The sequence below is a fragment of the Scaptodrosophila lebanonensis genome, unplaced genomic scaffold, assembly GCF_003285725.1.
Source record: "Scaptodrosophila lebanonensis strain 11010-0011.00,11010-0021.00 unplaced genomic scaffold, SlebRS2 tig00000089-arrow-pilon, whole genome shotgun sequence".
Classification (NCBI taxonomy): domain Eukaryota; kingdom Metazoa; phylum Arthropoda; class Insecta; order Diptera; family Drosophilidae; genus Scaptodrosophila; species Scaptodrosophila lebanonensis.
The window spans coordinates 5,336,930-5,355,482 of record NW_022060565.1 but is presented as its reverse complement, the minus strand read 5'-3'; the positions used below and the strand labels follow the sequence as shown (position 1 = coordinate 5,355,482).

The window sequence follows — 18,553 nt, the reverse complement described above, 5'->3', positions numbered from 1 at the left end:
GTGCTCGCACAACGCCGCAGTCTTGTTCTTGTTGTTGTCGTTGTTGCTGCTGTTGGTGTTGTTGTTGTTGTTGTTGTCGTCATCATCGTCTACGTTGCACTGATGACGGATGTATGCATCATTAATTCAACTGAAGCACAACAACAAGAAAAATGAACAAAAAACCAAACAACAACAAAAAGAAAACCACTGCCAACGCTTTGCTCTTCTACTCTATGAACTATTTTGTGCATAAGCCCGCTATCATAAAGCACTGGGCGGCCAGAAAGGAATTGGACTTAGGCCGACTTGTGGCTACACTGCCCTTAGGCGAGTAGAAGGGCTCTATTTGATGGTTATTTGAGCTAGAAAGATTTCTATTAGATTCTAAACAAACGCTCTTTGAATATCTCTCATGCTACGGTCAGATGGGCAAATAGTTTGCACACAAATTCATTCGAATACAAGCTGGCTACATTTTATTGATAGAGTGGAAATTCGTTCCTAAAATATTAAGAACGTTATGGAAAGTGGAACGATAACGGTAGTTTCTAAAAATTGTTATTCTTTATAATTTTTGATTTTAAATGGAGAGCTTAAGTAGCAATACTTGGAAAAACAATTGTATACAATTTTGAATTTAGAATCATCGAATTTTTCAATAAATTCGACTACAGGTGTGAAAATCAACACAAACCTATAAACTTTTACACTTTTTGTAAATGAAGACTTGAAGTGCAATGAGCAAGGGCGTAGCCAGCTTTTACCAAAGGGGGGCCAACTTTTGATTAAATAATGCCCGATGCATTTAAAAAATAATTTATGAATATGATCGATGAAAAAACTTCAACAAATCGCAGATCCATCTTATGGCAAAATAGTGCGTCATAATAATGAACGTGTGGTCGACTTTAAATGGAAAATTTTTTTCTAGGTCGGGGGGGGGGGGGGGGGGGGGGGGGGGGGGCAACAGGGAGCGTACGCCCTTGGCAATGAGAGTGCATTCAGAGGAGATCTTTGGGAGTTGACCAAAGTTAGACCCTTCTTTGGACAACAGTAGTCCCGGCTATGGTATGTACAATCTATGGGGATGTGGGGGAACTTGTTGTCTGTCTGGCAAAGCAATCAGCTTTGACCCATATATGTATCTATGTATGTATGTATCTGCACTGTAGATGTGCATTTATCTTGGCATCGCATAGAATCTGTGCTTACATAGAGATAAATGGTGATTGAGATGGTTGGGGCAAGGAAGTGCGGCTGCCACTCCAATGAGGACGTTGAAATGATTGGATCAACAAATCGAGCGCTGATGCAGAAAAATACGGTACTATCGCTGTTGGAAATATTGGACCTAAAGAGTGAACACAATTGAACTTAATTCTGAGAGACAGGGATTAGAAAATGGACTCTTGAACAACAAGTGGAGAAGCTAATGTCGGGTGTCCCGACTTTCAAATACTCTGTACACATGTGTTTGTGTGTACCTGTGCATATAATCAGAAAATCCCCCATAGGGGAAAGTAGGGGGGAAATAAAAAAAAAAAAAAAAAGCTTGCACAGCTTACATACATACATAAGGCATCTACATATGTGCAAACTTTGGCGTCTCTAGCTCTTATAGTCTTTGAGATCCAGGTGTTCATACGGACAGACAGACGGACAGGGCTAGATCGACTCGTCTTGCCATGCTGATCAAGAATAAATAAACTTTATGGGGTCTGCCACGCCTGCTTCTGCCTGTTACATTTTTTAGCTCGCGCAAACCGTATATACTCTTGTACATTTCATGTACAGAGTATAAAAAGTGCGGTGCTTAAATTCTGAATTTATTTTGAATTTATTGATGAGTGGAACATATCATACTATATGATTAGTTTAAGCGGATGACTGTGCTTGTTCCTGGTGCGAGCCTCTTATAGCCGATATTGACTGTACATTGCACAAATAAAAGTACTTTTTAACTCTGGCCCGCTCAAAATTGTTGGCAGCTCCCCATGCAGCACTCGACGGGCGGCATCAGCGACCAGCCACCAGCCATCAATCAATTGGCGTCACTTTGCGTTTGTGCGAGTATACTCGTATTATGGATGCAATGCGTCCATGCAGTGCCCTCTGTTGGCACTTTCTATGCTGAAAGTTAATTGATTTCTCTGTTTGTTTCATGAAAAATGAACTGAATTGAATGAAGCGGAGCAATGCAGTGGCAACAAAGAGATGACGATAGATAGATAAGTGGCTAACAGACTAAAGTTACCCATCCACCAGATGACCCAATTTAAAATTTTATCAACGAGTCTCAAAGGTTGCAGGTTCAAATGCAAAATGTTTTAATTGCATTTGCAAAGGCACATTCGTACTGATCTGAGTAAACTACTATATATGATAGTTTTTGGCTTGTATAGTAGTGTGGGAGAGTTAGGAAGCTGTCTATATTTAGCATCCGGTTGAAATTTACATAAATGTGTAATGCATGAGGCGAGATGCTGATGCCGATGCTCCCTATGATCGAGGTCGAGCAGGTGAGGAAGGTGGTCGTTGTATGGAAATGTGAATGAGGCATGTTTTTAATGTCATTAGACATCGGATTAGATTATATGTTTCTTTTTTTTATTAGGTGATGCAGTAGGCAACAAAGTAAAGAGTTTGTGTGCTATTTCTGTATCATCGCTTTCATAGATGTTGACAGAATTGTGAGCAACTGTCAGATTGATCTAAAAATATGACAGCAATTTGGAGAATTTCTCATTCGATATTAAAAACAATAAATATCGTTTTTATTGGGTGTAAGGGTATCTCAAATATATGTAATAGACTGAAGAAAGTGTGGCAGACCCCTTGTAAGATGTACATATTCTACATATATGATCGAGTTCATATAGACACATTCGTTTGTCCGTCTGTATGAACACCGAGAAATGTTGAACCATTATACCATTAGAAACCAAATATAGCCCTTTTATTTGGATAAAATCAGGCTAGTCATGTTTCGAAAACCAAAATCTTTCGACACACGATAGATAGGGATAGTCTTCTTTCAGTAAATATCATTTGCTTGTAATTGTTTTTTCTTATTTTATTAAAAATCGTATAATGTCGATATATCATAGATCTGGAAAAGATCGAAAACCTAAATGGTTTCTGTAAAATAAAGCCTTTTTCGCTTGTCAAGTTTCCCTAAAACTATGCTTTATATTTGTATTTGTACAAAAAGTGTCTTCACCCGACCTGTACAGAAAAAAAACTTCCTAAAGCATTGTTAAGCTTAAGAGAAATTGGTTATCTTGGGGTCCCATTAAGTCCGCTATTTGGAATAACCGGGCATACTAAAACTTCCATTTCGGAATATATGGAATTCAATGTATATCCTTAATATTGTATGTTTGAGATATAACCTAAATTTTAGTTGTAATTAGCATCAGAGCATATGCTATTATTATTTTCTTTATATGGACTGCCGCAAATTGTGATTACTCAGCTTAAAAGCTTTGTGATGTCCGCTTACCTTTTTCCTATAGTTATCCATTCATGAAACTTTTTCGCTACCGTCTTTCTATTTGAGGAATTGAAGGTAATTATGGCCACTATGCAAGCTGTTGGCCACTTTTTCGTTTAATTCTAATGGGGGCTCTTAGAGGTAGCTGCTGCTGCTGATGATAATGTTAGTGCCGGTGCTTTTGTTTCTGCTGTTGTTGTTGTTGCTGCTGGCATTTTCTTTGTTTGTGTCGGCAACAAACGCAGCAGCGTCCTCTCTTGGCCACGTGCCGAACCTGCAGCATTTGCTTAGTTTTTTTTTTGGTTGGTCACGTTCCTAGTCTAGTTATTAACAAATAAATTGCGTGGCCAGCAATTTTCGTCGTTGTTATTGTTGCTGTAGGTTTTGTTATTGTTGTGAATGTTGCGGCATTTGTGGTTGGCAATGCTTTGGGGTCGCTGCTGCTGGCAATGCTGCTGCTGCTGCTGTTGCGTGAATACTAGCGACAGTTGTTCCAGTTGTTGTTGTTGTTGTTGTTGTTTTTGTGAGCTGTAGCTAAAGTTGCAGCTTATTGATGTTTTTGAGTGCAGTTTTTGTTGTTGCTCTTCTCATTACGTTTGTTGTGTCGTTGTATAAATGGACGTTTTGTGATTGTGTTTGGGGCGTCTAAGGCATTCGTTGTTGTTGTTGTGCGTGGAAGTTCCTTCTCGCCTATTCGCTGTTTTTTATTGTATTCGTTTTCGTTATCGTTTTTCTGCTCTCGTTGTCCCGTTAGTTAACAAATTTGTTTAACTTTCAGCGTTACAGTTTTGTGCATATTAGGTACACTTACACATACACACACACACACACATGCATAAACAGACAAAGCTTGCTTGCCGCTGCTTCTTGGTAGTTGCTCTTCTTCTTTTTCGTTTTCGCCTTTTGCTTACGCAGTCAGCTGTCATTGACATGTGCGCGCGCTCTCATGGCTGCTGGTCTCTCACAAATACTCTCTTTCATGGCACGACGTAACGGCGCGCGCCAATACACAGGCGTGGGGTGTCACACAAACACACACATACTTAAGAACGCACGCACAATCTGTGTAAATGTGAATGGTCTATGCATGTGTGAGTATTTGTTGTATATTTTTGCAATACAATAAGTTTTAATTCAACAATTTGTTGGGAAGGCTAAGAATACTTTGAATGAGTCGTAGTTTGTACAATTGTTACAGACACACATACATACATATGCACATAGGAGGTGAAATTTGTCGACACTTTTCTTCCTTTTACTTGTCACTAAAGTCTTGTTTTTGTGTTCTACTGCTTTTCGATTTCACTTCATTTTAATTCACTAGAAAGGGCTTTAGATAGCTTGTTATTTGCATTTTCCATTGGATTTGTCGTTGTTACTTAAGTAGTTATTGGCGGGTGCTCCTTTTGCAAATAAGCCCATCAATATACATACATATATACATACATACATGCATATATATTACATTTACAGTTATGTGTGTCGAACGTCTGGCCACCCCGCGCGCCTTTTACTATGCCTTGCCTGACGATTTTACTACGGTGTCGCCTTCGGTGCTTTTCGTTGTTTTGTTGTTGTTGCTGCTGTGGCAGTTATTGTCGTCGCCACATTAAATTAAAGTCCACATTTCACTTTTTAATTTGTTCCTCTCATTACTGGCAGTGCACTTGTTAAACAAATTGGAATGGATTGCAATAAAATACACAAAATAAAATGCAGCTCAGCGTCGCTTGGCCGCGCAGCTACAAGTCTTCTTTTGCACAATTTTCGGCCTTTGCCTTTTACTCTCTTGCTTTAAACGACGTTTGGCTTTGCCGCGCTCTCTGGCAGTTTATTTGGTGGTTGTTTTAATGTTGGCTTTCTTCCGCTTTTTTATGTGTGCGTGAATATGTGTTTGTGCGTGTGCCTCCTATAGCCTGATGTCCTGACAGATTATCTTGGCAGTTGCTTGACCATTGAGATAATGCCCATAATGCCTTGAATAGAGGCCCAAAATACTTGTCGCTTGCTGACCATAAACAGCAAATATATTAAAACCATAAAAAACAATTACAAATATTCACACACACGCACTCAAGCACTCACGTAGTAAAACGTTCTCGCGCTCTCTTTTCTAAACGTCAGAGCTGTCAAAGTTGCTTGGCAAACCACCCCCCAACAAGTTGACAGTTTGAATGTCACAGTCTTCAAGTTTTGCAGGCACTGACAACTTATTTTATTGTAAATTTTTAATAATTTTTAAATTTAAAAAAAAAAACCCTTTGTCGTTTACAAACGAAACGGTAACTGTTTTATCCTAAAATCAATAAGACCATGTACATCACATTTAACAACCAGTTTGGTTCTGCTCTGTTAAGTTAACATTTAACTTACACAACATGTTAAGAATGCTGTTAATGCTAAGTTACAGCGCTCTGTTATAAATTCCCTGAGATAAATATCCTTCAGCAATTTTAAGGATATGCAACATGTTGCTTTTTAGCCAATTTTAAATTTAGAGGTTTCTATCAAATTTATTCCATGAATTAAATGTACCTGCAGGGTAAAGGCACATGTATCGGATTTCAAAGCTAACATACAAGCAGGGGAGGTAATTTAATATCAAAATATCTAGTCCATCGCTTCTCAAATCAATATTTATACGATTTATATGACTTTATAAATTACATAAACATACTCGTATGAACATACATAATGTTTATTTTTTTTAAATCTTTAATATTTTTTTAAGATCCGTCCAGGGTTTGACAATTATTCAATTGAATGATAACTTTGAAATTTCAATCATGCTGCTGCCATGATCCGAACTGAGTGCCTACTTAGGAACAAGCTAACATTGTGAGATTCTTGCTAGCTCGTTGAGTATACTTGTATATATATATATTTGAAAATTTATTCTCATTGGTTTTTAGAACATTGAGTCTTTTCAGAAAACTTATCTGCCACAAAAATAAGCCTGTTGCTTTACCTTAGTACCATCATTTTATAATATACTTACATTATCTATCATTTGTTAAAGCTATTAATTTACAAGACTGTGTTAAGTATGTGGCAGAGATTTTGATCCTCTTTTGTAAATTTTATACTCTAATTTCAAAACTAAGTAGACTATTATTGCTCTTAGAGCTGTTCAGCTTTAGAGATATATCATAAAAGTATGTATATAACCGTTTTAAATGAATAATTACATGAAGTAATAACTAAAAAATAAATAAAATACTAAATAAATAAATAACCAAAACTTGTTCTATTAGCTCATGATTGGAAAAATCCAAATTGTTGTGAATGTATTAAAATCCCCCACAGCTAGGTATTAAGATTTATCTAGCCAATATTCAATTACTGAGCAGTAAACGCATCTTGGAGAATTATTGAAAACCAATAAATAATAATATCATATAATATACAATTACACACCATAATGATAGCCCCTTAACGATAGCTAAGGGTTCCAGGTGCTTCTGCTTACTGTCTGTCATGTTGGGGAATTAGGCTATCATCGTCTACTGTCGTGGCAATTTTGGCTAATAGTTCTAATGAGGGAATAGATTTTAAAGCATGCACGACTAATTGAAGCATAAGTAATGAGCCTGTTAACGGATTGGAGTTGTGAAACTGTTGAAGCTGTTGGTGTTAGCAACACTCGAAGGGTTGACGCTATTCCTGGGTTGTTTGGCGCCAGCCTCGGTCTCCAGTTAGTTAACATCACGTGTTTGTACATGAATTTAATCTCGGCGCAAACAAAGTAACAAGAATTCAATTTGTCACAGTGGTTGGTAACGACGGAGGCCGAGAGATAAACCTGCAGAGCATAACACGGCTTGGAAAATATTTGCATTTGCGTAGCTTGTTGAGGGTGTTGCGTAGGTAAGCCAAGGGCCCAAGGGACTTGTTAATGCAAACAATGCGCATTTGATATTGAAAACGCGGCTGGGTCGGGGTTGGGGTAGACTGGGTGGTTTACACGGATTTTTGCCGTCCTGGGGTAGTTTTGAGGGCACGCCTACATCGGGGGGTGCTGCTACAAAAGCTCAGCATCACATGCAACCGCACGAACATCGACTGCGTACGCCGGCTCTGGGGTTTAGTATGTCGGGACGAGAGACGTAGGCGGGCGCGCGGGCAGGCAGGCTACGCAGTGTTGCATTAATGTGTATTTCCGGTTTTTGCAACGGAAGTCGATTTATGTATTACTGCGCACAGTGTTTATGTCCCTGCCTCTGTCCGTGTCCGAGTCCCTGTCTGTGTCTGTGTCTATGGCAACGTCTGGGACCACAGTTGGTGACAATTTTTGGCTTGTTGTTGTCCGGCAAAATGTTTGCCCGCATGTGCCAAAAGTTTCCATAGAATCGCCGGTCGGACGGGAAAACAAATGGTTGGGTGTGTGTTGGCCGGGACTTCGGGACTCGCCATTGTCATGTAAATGCCGCACGCGCTTTAATGCTTTAAACTGCCTTCTAATGATGCGTTGTTGTCTGTTTCTACCCTTGTTTTAATTTGCTCGCCTTCGAGCGACTGCAACACCCATGCCACCCACAATGCCCGCTTCTCCCGCCTGTCACTCATTTAATGACTTACCTTATCTTCAGCTTCCTCGGCGCGCTCTTCCGCTTCGATGACGCGCTGCTCGAGCTCCGTTAGCTGTAAGAAATAAGAAAGAGAGATGTGTGCGTTTTAATGCCGGCCTGTCTGCTGTACTCAGTACTTTAAAGTCACTTAAACGACGGAAATCATGTGCAAATAACCGAGTTGGTTTATCAGCACATGCCACATAAATTTTATGGGCGTTCCGCAGTGGTTAAAGTTTCGGGCTAGCTACATACATAAAGACATGTACATAAGTAGCAACGGGCTTCGAGACAAACCAAAGCATTTAAGAACTTGATTCAAGTGCAATAGAAATGGGGTGGCAACTCAAAGAAATAAAATATATATAAATGTACAAGTTCCACTGTCTGATAATGTGGTTTAATCTTTATGGGCATGCGGTCCCAGACTCGACCAATAGGCAGGTAAAGTTAACGAGTCGGGCTGATTAACTTTCACGAAACCGTACCTCATCATCTTTTCTACGATACCTCAACAAGTCCTTGCATGTTGAAAACGTCAGAGCTTTGCACCACAGCTAACAGGAACCTGCACAATCTTGTTTAGACTTGCGCCTTAGACACGCACCTCTAGCAGGAAATTCCCAGTATTTGGTGAGTGTGGTGAAGTTAAAAGCTCTTCGTGTGTTGAAAAAAGGGGCTTGTGTTGGCCGCCAGTTGGCGCTACGGTCACAATTTGTGGTTGCGCCTTCGATTTAAGGCGCGATAGAATAAGACGTTTTCCCTGTTAAAGTAATGTCGACAATGGGCCCAACCGCTCGCCAAGACCAAAAACTGTATACAACCCCAAAAAAAGAGCGCTCAACCAATCATATTAAACGGCAGTTAGGGTTAATGTTAAGGCCTGTCATCAATTTAATGTACATGTTGGCGGCTAAATAAACAAAAGTGCCAGCGAAATGTGACAACCACGACCTGAAAAGGCGAGCTTGCCAAGTTCTGGCAGACTGACTAACCAAGAAACATAATTTTTGCAAGAAAAGTGCATTTTATGGTTGCATGAGAACTTATTCAAGAAAAGTTTAAGTCAAAGTTCAAGTGTGTCATTGTAAGCAATAAATAATTAATAAGAACCGGTCTGAAGGCTTTCAAACTTTGTGATTTAGGTTTTTTTCTAAGTTACTTGACCAGTATGAGGCACAAGCTCACAAGCTGGAGCACTAGACTTGAGGATTTGAGGGGCTCCCATACTAACTACAGGCCTTCGGATATAAGTGCTGTTTTGTTATCTTACTTTGTATTTTTTATTTCGAATAAAACGCTCAGCAACTTTATTATGACATCCATATCTGGCTTTGCTTTGCATGTATAACTTCTTATCAAAAACACTTGGGCACTAGCATATTAGATGTTCTTTCTTAGTATTTAACTTGAAATTATTGGGCGCGTTCATCAGCTTGTAGCGATTTGTGATTAATCATTACTGGTGAACGCGCCCATTGATTTGGGACGTTTTGAAACTTTGAAGTCAGTTTTGCAAAATGAAACGAATCTTCGACAAAGAAAAAATTACGAAATTATTTCAGTTTTTTTTATTAAAATATCCTTCACAAATAATTTCATTATTAAACTTGCCAATGAGAACTTCTTCTAAATTCTGTTCTGGAATTTTCGATATTTCTAATTGTACGGATTTTCGAAGCTTTACACAAATCGTAGTAAAAGGACATTCTAAAATTGCTCAAGTCAGCAAGAGCTGCAACAAACTGGGTTCCAGCGGGAAAACAGTGGAGTGTTTACACAATTTTTATGCCATTTACAAATTAGTGCACCAGCTCTGTGTTTTGAGAAGTAAACTGCCATATGATCCTGTTTCGGGGTTTGTTTACGCGGTATAATTTCCTAGATTTATCTAACTGCCTTCCTCTTCACCTGATAACTAATCCACACCATTCTTCCTTAAGCTGCCCAATTGCCTATCTGTTTCCATGCTTACGTTCAGCTCGGCATCATCAGCATCATCGTTACGACCATCATCGATAAGTAATCCTCAGACAGGCGCTCATATTTTTCCAGCAATTTGGCAGCCATCAATCAATGAATGGTGCTTAGAGAAGGCGAACCCGACCGAAGAGCCTACACTCAAGGCCCACTTAAACGTTATAAAAAGCGGAAATTAATGCACTTAAAGCATTCAAATAGACGGAGCATGAATACTTGGCCGTATAGCAGAAAGCGGATAAGGGGCATGCCTCACCATCGCAACGCAATGTGGGCTAAAGGGGCATCGGAATCAGGTCCTTAACGCCAGCCACGTCGATTGCTTGGCACGGCCCATTTATGCTCGCGGGCCACTTTGGTGATTAATTGATGGAATTCCGAAAGCGGCAAAGGGCGAGCACCAAGAAGCCAAAAGCACACCCATGCGGAGGCAGAGGGAAGTGTGTGTTTGTGGGCGAATTGGTGGTTGGGTGGTTGGGTGGCTTGCCTGTTTATATGCATAGCCGTTATTTCCCTGTTAATAGCAACCATTGAGCAGTTAAAAGTGCGAGATTAGCATTTCCGCTTGTCGAAGCATGGCTCGAATCGAAGCGAACCACAACACGCCCGCAGGCCACGCAGCTTTGACAAGTGGCTCAGTGGTTGTGTGCGTGTACCTGTACCTGTGCCTGTGCCTATGTCTGTGTCTGCCTCTGTGTTGGAGCTTGAAGTGGCTAGAGGCTATTTGCTGCGGGCTGCGGGCTATGAGCACCCATCAAGGTGTGTCACAGCGCAAACAAAGGACAGTCAATGTGCCTGAAGCACGCCAACCCGCGAATTATCCTTAAAGGGGCTTGGATTTCAGGTAAAACTCTCCTAAGACTGTTAAAGAAACCGTATCCCTAATACTAATATAGCACACAATATTACTGATAAATAATATGAAAAAATCATCGTTAAGGTGCTAAGCCTTTATGCACGGATTCAATGCTTATATTAAGCATAAAAAAAACCAAATATAGCACACAATATTTATCAGTAAAATGAAAAAAATCATCGTTCTTTGAGGGAACAATAAAAACTGTGAATAACTTAAGGAGCAGTTTATCCTTTAAAATGACAAATGTGTTAGTGATCGATTTATTCGATTATTTCAACTAAAAACACCGTTCAAACGCAGTTTAGATATTCATTTTTATACCCTAGGGTAAATATAATATATATATAATATAATATACCCTACATTATGTTTGTGCAAAGTATGTAACAAAGTATATATATTCTTAATCAGCGAGACTAGATGAATCGATCCAGACATGTCCGTCCGTCCGTCTGTCCGTCCGTCTGAATGAACGCAAGGATCTCAGAAACTATAAAAGCTGGAATAACCAAAGTTGGCATCCAGATTCTCCTAGGTCCGGGAAAGGACGAGTTTATTTTATTTTTGGAATTGTTTTATATTTATTTTTGAAACCAAATTATTTTTTTAGTGATTCATGAGTTTGGTAAAAAGAAATACTTAAAAAAGCTGCAATAATTTCACATTTAAAGGCATTGTCCAGACCAATTATTCTTTCTGAGTGCCTTTTAAGAGGACTTGAAGGTTTTCAGTAACGTCCGGTGAATTAGTTTCATGCATCGAACTAAATTGTTTGTGATTCCTTACACAAATCAAATAATCGCAAGAAAAGCTGTCCATTCTCTTCCTAGCCAGGAAATGAAAATTATAATAATAAAAAAATAAATAAAAAAAATACATACGAATTGAGAACCTCCTCGTTTTTTGAAGTCGCCTACAAAAGTGAGTGATGAAGTACTTGAATTTTCATTTACAAGAAAGCAATACTCAAAACAGACTTATAAATTCTAGACGCTGGCAACAGAGTCGAGTGTTAGAAAGAGTTGAGAAGGGATTGTGCGATAACAACTGTATGTATTTCTAAACAACATTTAAAAGGTGAATCATACACTCTTCAATAGACCAAGAGATTTGGCCAAGTGTTTGAGCCTCTCAATTCGTCGGAAGTTCGTCCAAAGTTCTCCGCATCGTCGTCGTCCATCACAATCTCGAGCGTGTTCATGGAGGTGCTGGCCAGCGAACTGGGTGTCGACGGTCGGTGGCAGCAGAACACGCGACTGAGGAAGGTGCGCCACATGCTGTGCTATCGCCGGCGAGGCTGGCTTCCAACTAACCGTCCGATCAGTTTCCGGCCAAGTACCAATGCTGATAGGCAATCGGCAAAGGCAAAACAGCTGCCACCATAGCTTCATGGCTTCATGACTCCAGCTCCAGCTCCAGATCCAGCTGTGCCTGCTGTATTGCTATCGAACGGTTGACGGCTTGACGCCAGCTCGCTGGCATTCCGGATATGTCTGGCATGCCATTGGCATAGCTCGTTGGAATTCTTGTGCATAAAATGCGACGCTCTCGCGGCTCTCCACTTCAGTTGAGTCAATGTGTGCAAAATGTGCACGAATATTGTCAAGTTCTTCAGCTGCACTTGGGTGCAAACGGAGGAGGAGGAGCACCAGCAGCACCAGCACCAGCAGCCGCTGCAGAAGGAGGCGCCACGAGAAAGGAGCACACACCACGATGAGATGCTGGAGGAGCAGGCGGCATTGGCCAGCATTGCTGCTGAGGCAATGGCACAGCGAAAGCGTCTAGTGCGTCCAAACCTGCCCCCGCCCGCTCCACCTGCAACCACAATATCTGAGGAGCGGCGATGCATTGGACTGCGACCTGCCGCTCAGCGAGGCAAGCGTATCTCCTACGATGCCATGCAGCGTCACGATCAACTATTTAGAGGGGATGGCTGCGGCCAGACTTAGCGACAGGGATTAACGAAAAGCCAAAACCAAAGCCAAAACAAACACAAAAATCTAAATAGAAATACAAATCGACGGCAATAAAACATAACAAATTGACACTAAAACTCATCAATATACTTATCTCCTACAATCCCCTACTGCCACACCTTCCTTCCCTCACTGTCCTGCTGGCTTAACATTTGCCATAAAACTTGCGCCAACTGATGTGCTTTAGTAAGCCACGTTTAAACTAGTTCTTCACATCATTTATAGATCAGTTATAGAACAGAGAGCTGGTTCAGATTAAATTAATACTATATATACTACTATATATATATATTCGAAAAAATGATTTATTTTTACTTTTACTTAAAAACAGAAGCAAGCTAATATTGAAAACAATTCTGCTGTCAATAAATAATAAATAAAAAACACGTTTTTCGAAAATGCTTTAAATACCATTTTTATTTTTAAAAGCATTCCAGACATTTTTCCCATTGAAAAGGCAACAAAGAAGAGATAGAGAAAGAGAGAGAGAGAGAGAGAGAGAGAGAGAAGAGAACTACCATTTACTGACTCTAACAACCGAAATTTTTCAGAAATCGTGTACTGTACTCCCAAAAGGTCCTTCCGAGCAGCGTCTTAATGACATTTCTTGAAATTGGTGACAAGAATGTCAAATTATTCTCCTAAATGTGATTTTACACAAATGAAGAAATTTTTAATAATTTTTCAAAGTATAAAATAAATGTCAATATGAGATTCTGTTAATCAGAATTGCAAAACTATAATGAATTCAAGCTTACAATATAGAGAAAAATCCAACTATTTTCACTTGAAATCGATAGAAATTGGTTCACACTATAGCTGATCAGAATGTCCTTCGCTGCACCCATATTATATTCACAAATATTATCTATAAATATGTATCTATTTATAAAGCTTCCATAAAAGGGCTTGCATTTCGTAAAAAAGAGCTGATGGGAGAGACTAGCTAAGAGACTGTAGGGTTGCCAACGTCTTTTAGGGTGGGAGAGTGAGAGTACTTTTTAAAGAATTTGTTACAGGAACTGGCGATTACCAATATGAACGATATATGTACACTTAGCCGTAATTTAGGGAACAAATTACAAACAAATTTCTGTGACGAACTAGTTCCTAAATTGCAATTGTAAATGAGTGTTTGATTTATATTTTAAATCAGGGACGAATGGTTTAAAAAATGTTGTTGGTTGCTGACATTTTTGGCAAAAAGAAACACATTTTGCTGGAATAAATAATCTTAATTATCTAAAGCAATTGCATTCAAGCAGACAATTTGAAATGTGCCTCTGTCTGAAAGAAATTAATTTTATGGGGGAGGGGGATGCTTGGCGCACAAGAAAACTGAACTGCTTCAGCATTGGATGAACCGTTAAATGCGGATCCAGTTCACATACATTTGCATCGCAACTCTGATTTGCGCGGCTGTAATGCGAAGCGACTCAAGTTTGAAGTTGTGGCCAAAAGCTAATGGATTACATAAAAGTCCTGCGTCAAAGTTGTGCCTCCCTCGCGTGCGTGTATGTGCATGTGTGTGTGTGTGTGTGTGTGTGTTAGGTGTTCATTTTGTTGGTATACCATATACCATAATGGTATATGGCTTGGCTTATAGTAATAAGTGTGTGTGTGTTGTGGCCATTGTTTGGGCACACCCGCTATTTGCCAGGCTGCGTGGCGCCAGCCAGAAAGTAAACAAAACGCAAGCTTTTGCTCCTGCTCCTGTTCCTGTTCCTGTTCCTTGCCAACCTGTTTAATTATTGCCTTGCGCCGGTCGCGGCGTTCGCCTTCTTCCCAATTGGCAAGTTAATTAGAACTTTTGGCCGACATTGGTGGCCGCCAACGCTTGCGTTTTAGGCTTAAAGCAGCTACGTTTTGGCTTAATTGCATGGGCGGGCGCATGATGAAAAGTTATGAGTTGCCTGCCCGCCCCTTCTCCTGCCCTTAAGACGTGTGTGTGCGGGTGTGTGTGTGTCTGTTTGGGCGTCTGCCAATGCGTTTGTGTTGCTAACCGCACACGAGCAATCAACACACTAAGCCCTTACAACTTTACAGCGGCCTTGTGTCGGAGAACAACAGTAAAAGCAACAACAACAACAATGCCAAAAACGCAAATGTAATTTGCCAGCTTCGAATGCAATTTTGACAGACAAATGGATGTGCAGAGCAAACCATCGGCCATCAGACCAGACCAGACCAGTCCAGACCAGACCTGCAAACGACAGCAGGTAGCCTTTCAAGTGAAATTCTCCCCTTCCCTTCTCCTCCCTTCCGCTGTCCAGGACCCTCTGCCACTGCCTCTGAAATAGACATTTACTTTATCCATCAGTTGTCGGGCCATCGGTAGGTGTCGTTAGCAAGTGTTGCGACGCGACCGAAACTTTTCCATTAAGCCGCTATTGAGCAGAGACATACCATACTATATATAGGTGAAAGGGGCTGCATGGAACTGTCAGTGGAGGGCATCCAGGCCAAGAGATAAAGTTGAACTTGAAGTTGTGTTGAACAGATGATTTCCTAATGAATTATTCATTGATTTTTTAAATAATGGCTAAAGTAGAAAGCGTTCGAATGTGGTATTCTCTATTAATAACCAGATGTTGGCCAAATCGGTTGATTTCATTCCGTTTGGCCAACGATTCACGAATGGAAATTCGATCTTTTCTTTGCAAATGATTGAAATTTGTTTTGCGGCTCTTGAGCGAATACAATATTTTTTAATTAGAAAAATGAAACCTCTGGCGTAAATCAAAACCACCAAATAGTTCAACACTTCTTTCTATACATTTTAAATATTAATATCGATATTTAAGCGTGCATAAAAATATCTAAATCTTAATGGAACATCTGTTAACATCTGTGGATATTATGCCTCTATTGACTGTGGAATACCTCTATTATTTGTGACATTCCTTTCCATTTAAAGATCACAAACAAATCCTTGATTGAGCCTTTGGATCCAGGAGTAATTCGAAACTGTACAGGATTATTCAAAAACTGAAACCAGACAGGTTTTAAGAAATTTTTGTTCACAACAATTCTAAGATAATTCTAAGATGCTCCAAAAAGCTCTAGAAGATATATTTCAGAGCCAGGCAGACTACAAATTTAATCGAAGCGCAAACAAAAGCTAAAGAGAAAGGCCAAGCTACCTTAAATCATGTATTTCATGGATAAGAATAAGCTTTATAAATAATAAAAATAATTTTAACTGAGATTTTCGATTATCCCAAAATAAATTGGTAAACCAGTTCCATTTGTTAAAAATATAATTGTTAAATGTTTTTAAATGTGAAAAACATCAATTTTAATATTAGTCTTGTAATTGCCCTTTCCCGATAAGCCCCCAACGAATATATTTAACTGAGTATGTGCAGCACAGGTTCTAAGAGCTTTATAGTCGCCACTTCCAGGTGCATATTGCTTTATGTGCCGCTCTAAATTTTCTCTTGCTGTAATTTACGAGATATTTCGAAATACTGCACCCACGTGGAATTGGTTTCCAAATCGGTGAGACAGTTTTAACATCGATACATGCTGAATATGTTTACATGCTCGTATGGATGTGTATGTGATTGTATATGTTCATAATTCGTTTTGCTTTGTTGGTTGTGTGTGTTTGTATGTTTTTTATACCCGTAGGGTAAAAAGGGTGTATAAGGTTTGTGCGCAGTATTTAAAAAACAGAGGGAAGCACGAGGCAAATTTAGAATTGTTCGTTACTTCTGTCCGTCTGTATGAACGCCTAGATTTTGAAAATGGCTGAGTCCACATTTGCCATACTTGGTGCCTAGGCAACACGAGCTTATTCTATTTTTTTTCTCTCACACTACAGAACTTACTGAATACTGTCCATAGTTCTGAAGCTATGTTATCTAAATATTTCCTATGTCATTTAAATGTAATTCTCCAACTCTACATTTTAATTGGTGCATTCTAGGAAACCCATTTTTTTTTTCACCGCATAATAGACAGTGGCGAAAGTTTGTTTTTGGTTACAGAGTATTTGACTGTCGGGCTTGCCGACTCTCTGTATTCGCTGTTGTTTTATTTGTGGCGTGTAGCTTTTTGTTTTAATTGCAAAAAGTTAATTAAAAATTGTTGTAATTGAATTTTATTGCACATTTTGCACAATGTTTGTTCTCAGTCATTGTTTTCATAGTAGTTTTTTGCACTTTGATGTTTGTTTTTGCTGGTCATTATGTCGTTTGTGTCACTATTATCGTTCTTGTTGTAATTTCCACTGTTGTTGTTGCTGTTGTTGGCGTTGCTGTCTCTGACGTTTTGATTAATTTTTAGTATTTACCTTTGAACATTTTGATATGCATGTATGCTTTGTAATTGGATTATGAGGCAATTTAATTTAACTAATAAATACATAAATCGCAATCAACAAATATTGACAATTAATTTAACTGATTCAGAAGGCAACTGACATTGGATAGTTGTTAAATAATATATGCACCTAATACGTACAGCTACAATAATATGTAACATTATATGTAAATACTAACTAACTCCAGTTCAGTTTAACTTAAATGCGGCAGTTCATTCAATATAACTATAGTAATCTATAAGCGATACGAATGTGATTCTTAAAAGCGAGGGGTTATACAATTTTATTTTGAAACTTGATTCTGGTAAGCTATGCTTTATTTAGCTCCTCTGAATAGTATAGAATGAATAGTAATGGAATGAACTGCGATGGAATGGACTCAATAAAAATGAACTGCAATGGAATGAACTGCGATGGAATGAACGGCAATGGAATGAACTGCAATGTAATGAACTGCAGTGGAATTAACTGCAATGGAATGAACTGCAGTGGAATTAACTGCGATGGAATGAACGGCAATGGAATGAACTGCAACGTAATGAACTGCAGTGGAATTAACTGCAATGGAATGAACTGCAGTGGAATTAACTGCAATGGAATGAACTGCAGTGGAATTAACTGCACTGGAATGAACTGCAATGGAATGGCTGCAGTGGAGTGAACGGCATCTAAATGAATTGCCTTGCAGGAGAATTAGTCAAATGTATATTGCCCTCGAATAAGTAGCACTGGAATAAAACACTTGAAATGAACTGCATGGGATTAAATGCTGTTGCACAAATTAGATAATAACATGCTGGGCTTAGCTGTAGAATATATATTATATGAAGGATGCAGGCTATATGATCATTTCGGGCAGGCGGGGATCATCATAGCCATACTCTGCATCAAAGTCTAATACTGAATAGAATTCAGTGTGCTGGGAGGGTACATCGTTAGCTGGCTCGTCGCCATTTATCGTCACAATAACATCCAGTGGTAGTTCCAGATGCTTCACACGTTCCGCCTGATCTGCAGGCTGTTCGACCTGCTCTATGGATCTTTCGATCGGCTCCACATGGTCCACGACTGGCTGTGGACTGGCCAGTTGTTGGTCTCGATTGTCGTCTGTGCTGCTCGCTAGTCTGGCGATCTTAGTATTTTCCACTGCCGCTGCATTGCGTCGCCGGCAGTTGAAGAGTTCCAGCAGAAAGCAGAGAAACATTCTCGTGACCATCCATCGATTGGCGTGCATAACTGACGGACCGGCACTGCGCGGCGTAGACTTTTATAAGCGGCACTTGTTTATGCAACAGACATTCGTCTGGACAATTTCCACGACTGCCAGCTGTTTTGGTCGCTTTTTTCGCCTTAAAACCCAGGCGGGCG

The 18,553-nt window shown here is 39.7% G+C and overlaps 1 protein-coding gene across 1 annotated transcript in view; it reads right to left on the bottom strand.

Annotated features, from left to right (window-relative positions):
• LOC115626917 (uncharacterized protein CG43867) overlaps positions 1 to 18,553 on the bottom strand; it is a 157,302-nt gene that overhangs the window by 31,957 nt on the left and 106,792 nt on the right. The window contains exon 3 of the mRNA XM_030522427.1: positions 8,054 to 8,116. Coding sequence (XP_030378287.1) covers positions 8,054 to 8,116 — 63 coding nt within the window. The remainder of the gene's footprint in view (positions 1 to 8,053; positions 8,117 to 18,553) is intronic.